The sequence below is a fragment of the Hippopotamus amphibius genome, chromosome 1 (assembly GCF_030028045.1).
Source record: "Hippopotamus amphibius kiboko isolate mHipAmp2 chromosome 1, mHipAmp2.hap2, whole genome shotgun sequence".
Lineage (NCBI taxonomy): Eukaryota > Metazoa > Chordata > Mammalia > Artiodactyla > Hippopotamidae > Hippopotamus > Hippopotamus amphibius.
In genome coordinates, this window is record NC_080186.1 from 1,506,643 (window position 1) to 1,510,561 (window position 3,919).

The following is a 3,919-nucleotide window of genomic DNA, read 5'->3' on the forward strand; positions in this document are numbered from 1 at the left end:
CACGCGGGGCCTGCAGAGAACGGGGAGGGGCTGCGCGTGCCCACGGGACCTGCAGCAGGTCGGGGCGGCTGGCCCGGGACACTGTTATACGTTGTGCTGCGTGTGGTGAGACCTGCGGGGCGCGGTGCGGCCTCAGAACACCCCCACCCAACTGGTCAGTCTGAGCTTTGCGTGAGCGTCTGTCCTTCCCCAGGCTCTGTCCCCCGGCAAATGCCCGTGCCCCAGCCGGCCCTGGGGCCCCAGGACACACCCCGGGGCCCCACCCCTGTGTCTGCCCCCTGCACCAGCGTGGTTACTTCACCACCCACGTGGGCCACTTTTAGGGCCAAAATCTGGAAACCTTGAGGCCACACTCCTCCCGATTCAGCCTGGAGTGTTTGGCAACAGTGGAAAGTTCTAGTGAAGCCCGAGAACCCGAGTGCGTAGGGCTTGCGTGACGCAAGCAGGATGGAAGCCCCAAGGCACCGCGTGCCACTCACCATCCCCGGCCCAGCGGGCTCCAGGCACGCACGCTGCCCCAAACGTTGGACCCCAAATCTTAGAGGCCCCCACGGTGGTAGCTGTGGTTCTGGGCTGTGTAGCCTGGGGGCGGTCACCTCCCAGCGGCACCCCCGGCCTGCATTTGACTCTGCTTCCGTCTGGAGGTGTCCTCCGGGGAGAATCTCGGTAATACCAGGTCTCTGTGGCCTCCCCCGGCGGTGCCTGCAGAGCTGCACCTCCATGCCACTGGTCTACGCGTCTAGAACACACACCCACACCGTGCATCTACCCTACAGGACTAGCACTTATTCACTTCTTCCTGGTGGGTTTAGAAGGGTTGGCAGGACACGCAGAGAGGGCCACCCGGGGGGGGGGTGAGGGGGTCTGCAGGGCAGGTGGTCCCCTGGGAGAGCTTTCTGGTTGGGAGAAGGGGCTGGCCTGGACGGTGATTTTGGACGTGACCGAACATCAAGTTAGCGTCTTGTTCTCCAAGACCGGCTCCGCCCTCCTCAAGAAAAAAGTCAGCCCTGGTTCCCAGGTTTGAGTTCCCTCCCAGTTTCTCCCCCCGAGCTGGAAACCAGCCCACAGTGTGAGTGTGGAGCTGACGGAGGGGTTCTCCGGGAGCCTGGAGGGGCGCCCAGTCCCCACCCCGGCCCTTCATGGGCTCGGCTAAACCTGTAGCACCACGCTCCCCGCCTGGCTCTCGGCCTCAGCTTCGGTGACCTGGTCCCTTCTGACCGTGCTTCCGTGGGCTTGGCCAACAGCATCACAGGCCCAAAACAGACGTCCCAGGCTCCGATCAGGGCTGTCCCCGCCATGGAAACTCTCCCTGTCTTCACGGGCCCCTGGGTTCCCAGCCCACCACCACTGGATATTGTCTGTGAGGGCACTTCCGGGGCTGCAGAGAGCGAGGAGGGGCCCTGGCCTCAAGCCAGAGCAGGGGTACCTGGGCCTAGAGAGAGAGCCAATAGGCCCAGCGGGCTCTGCTTAGCAGCTACCCTGTGAGAGAGTCAGGGCTCATGGGATAAAGAGAAGAGGAATTCCTGAGAGCTTCCTGGAGGAGTCTGCATTCCAAACGTACGTTCTGAGCGCCTGCTGTGCTGGAGCCATGGGCATTGCCCTCCAACCTGGACCTGTGCCTGGTGCTCGGTCATGCCCTGCAGCACACAGAAGTGAGTTTGTCAGCCTCCAAACAGAGGGCCAGGGGTGCCAGTTTTATGGGCTGGCTCAGGCTGGGCTGCTTGGCTGGTTCTAAGGCCCACAGGCTCCTCAACGCGGCCCGCAGGAGCGGCTGGCCCTCCCCGTTTGGAGTCTTGCCAGGTGGTGGCGGGGCGGGCAGAGACTCCAAGCCCCCACCCCCAAGGGCCCTCTGATGCTGGCTGAGGACAATGGTTGCCTTGGCTAGATTGTTGCATATGGGACATCATCCCTGAAAATGCCTCAGCAGCCCGGGCTCCCTGAGAGGAGAGGAGATCTGTGGGTGGGGGTGGAGGGCTCGTGGAGACCAGCCGTCTGCTAGCCTTACCTGGGAGACACCTCGAGAACCGTGGAATCCTGCGCCCTCGAATCTTCCAGAGGAGCCTCGCATGTCACAAAGTGGCCGAGAGGCTTCCGTCTTTATTTCGGTGAAGCGCAGACGAGGATGCTGCAGGCATGTTTAACCCACACGTGTTAGATTCTCCAGCTGTGATTTTCGACAATGGGTCCGGGCTCTGCAAGGCAGGGCTGTCTGGAGAGATTGGCCCCCGCCACATCGTCACTTCTGTCGTGGGGCACCCCAAGTTCAAGTTGCCTTCGGCAGGGGCCAATCAGAAGAAGTACTTTGTGGGGGAAGAGGCCCTGCACAGGTACGAGGTCTTACACCTGCACTACCCCATCGAGCGAGGGCTGATCACGGCCTGGGATGACATGGAGAAGCTCTGGAAGCATCTCTTCGAGTGGGAGCTGGGGGTCAAAGCCAGTGACCGGCCCGTGCTCATGACAGAGCCCTCGCTGAACCCCAGGGAGACCCGGGAGAAGATGGCCCAGGTGATGTTCGAGAGCTTCGACGTGCCCGCCTTCTACCTGTCGGACCAGGCCGTGCTGGCCCTCTACGCCTCGGCCTGCGTCACGGGCCTGGTGGCGGACAGCGGGGATGGGGTCACCTGCACCGTCCCCATCTTCGAGGGCTACTCCCTGCCCCACGCCGTCACCAAGCTCTACGTGGCGGGGAGGGACATCACGGAGCACCTCACCCGGCTGCTGCTGGCCAGCGGGAGGACCTTCCCGTGTGCGCTGGACAAAGCCCTCGTGGACGACATCAAGGAGAAGCTGTGCTACGTGGCACTGGAGCCGGAGAAGGAGCTGTCCCGCAGGTCGGAGGAGGTGCTCAGGGAGTACAAGCTGCCCGATGGCAGCCTCATCCGCATCGGGGACCAGCTGTTCCAGGCGCCCGAGGCCCTGTTCTCGCCCGAGCAGCTGGGCATCCAGAACCCGGGCCTCTCCAAGATGGTCTCCTGCAGCATCACCAAGTGCGACGCCGACATCCAGAAGACCCTTTACGGGGAGATTGTGCTGTCCGGGGGCACCACGCTCTTCCAGGGCCTGGACGACCGTCTCCTGCGGGAGCTGGAGCAGCAGGCCTCCAAAGGGACGCCCATCAAGATCTCGGCGCCGCCCGACCGCGGGTTCTCCACGTGGATCGGCGCCTCCATCGTCACCTCCCTGAGCAGCTTCAAGCAGATGTGGGTCACCTCCGCCGACTTCAAGGAGTTCGGGACATCCGTGGTCCAGAGGAGGTGCTTCTGAGGGGCCGCACGCCCGGGGCGGCCGCGGTGGGCCATGAACGCGCCCTTCAGCACCTGCGGGCTGTTCAATAAAAGACGGAACGCTGCGGTCCTTGGCCACGTCGGGCTCGGTTCCTTCTCGGGGGCGTCAGAGTCACTTCTGACCCTGGTGGTGAACCTCTTCTCAGGGATTCTGTTCCCCCGGCCCCCTTTCTCCCAAGAAAGCCCCGGGTTATGAGTTGCGCGTCCACCTGTAGAGTCTGTGCCCAAAGCAGGGGCCCAGGCTTCCCGCCCAGAGCCTGGAATCTCTATTTTAAACGTGTGTCTTAGGCGGGACAGGAATGGGCTTAGGGACAAGCAGGAATGCTGCCCTGTCCTGAGGTCACGAAACCCTCCCCTGGGAAAGCACCAGGGGCTTTCAGTCTGCTTTGACGGGGGCGGGGCAGGGGAGTGGGCTGGAGCCCCTGTCTTGGGCGGGCGGGAGCGGGAATGCCGCCCCTTTAGGGTTCTGTGAGGCTCCTGCTTCCGGGGGGAGTTTAAGAAGCGCTCCTTGATTATTGTGATGCTTCTGTTTCTACTTTTAAAGATGTTTATAGCACTCTTTGGGGAGTAAATACTGGAGACAAAGTTAACGGCCATCCATAAAGTCGCGTTTGAATCAATTATGCATAAAG

At 62.4% G+C, this 3,919-nt stretch overlaps 1 protein-coding gene across 1 annotated transcript; it reads left to right on the forward strand.

Moving 5' to 3' along the window:
* Positions 1–1,945: 1,945 nt before the first annotated feature.
* On the forward strand, positions 1,946–3,356 carry ACTRT2 (actin related protein T2). Its single transcript, XM_057701506.1, has one exon. It carries the CDS (start codon positions 2,134–2,136, stop codon positions 3,265–3,267), a length of 1,134 nt encoding a protein of 377 aa, XP_057557489.1. The 5' UTR covers positions 1,946–2,133; the 3' UTR covers positions 3,268–3,356.
* Positions 3,357–3,919: the final 563 nt, after the last annotated feature.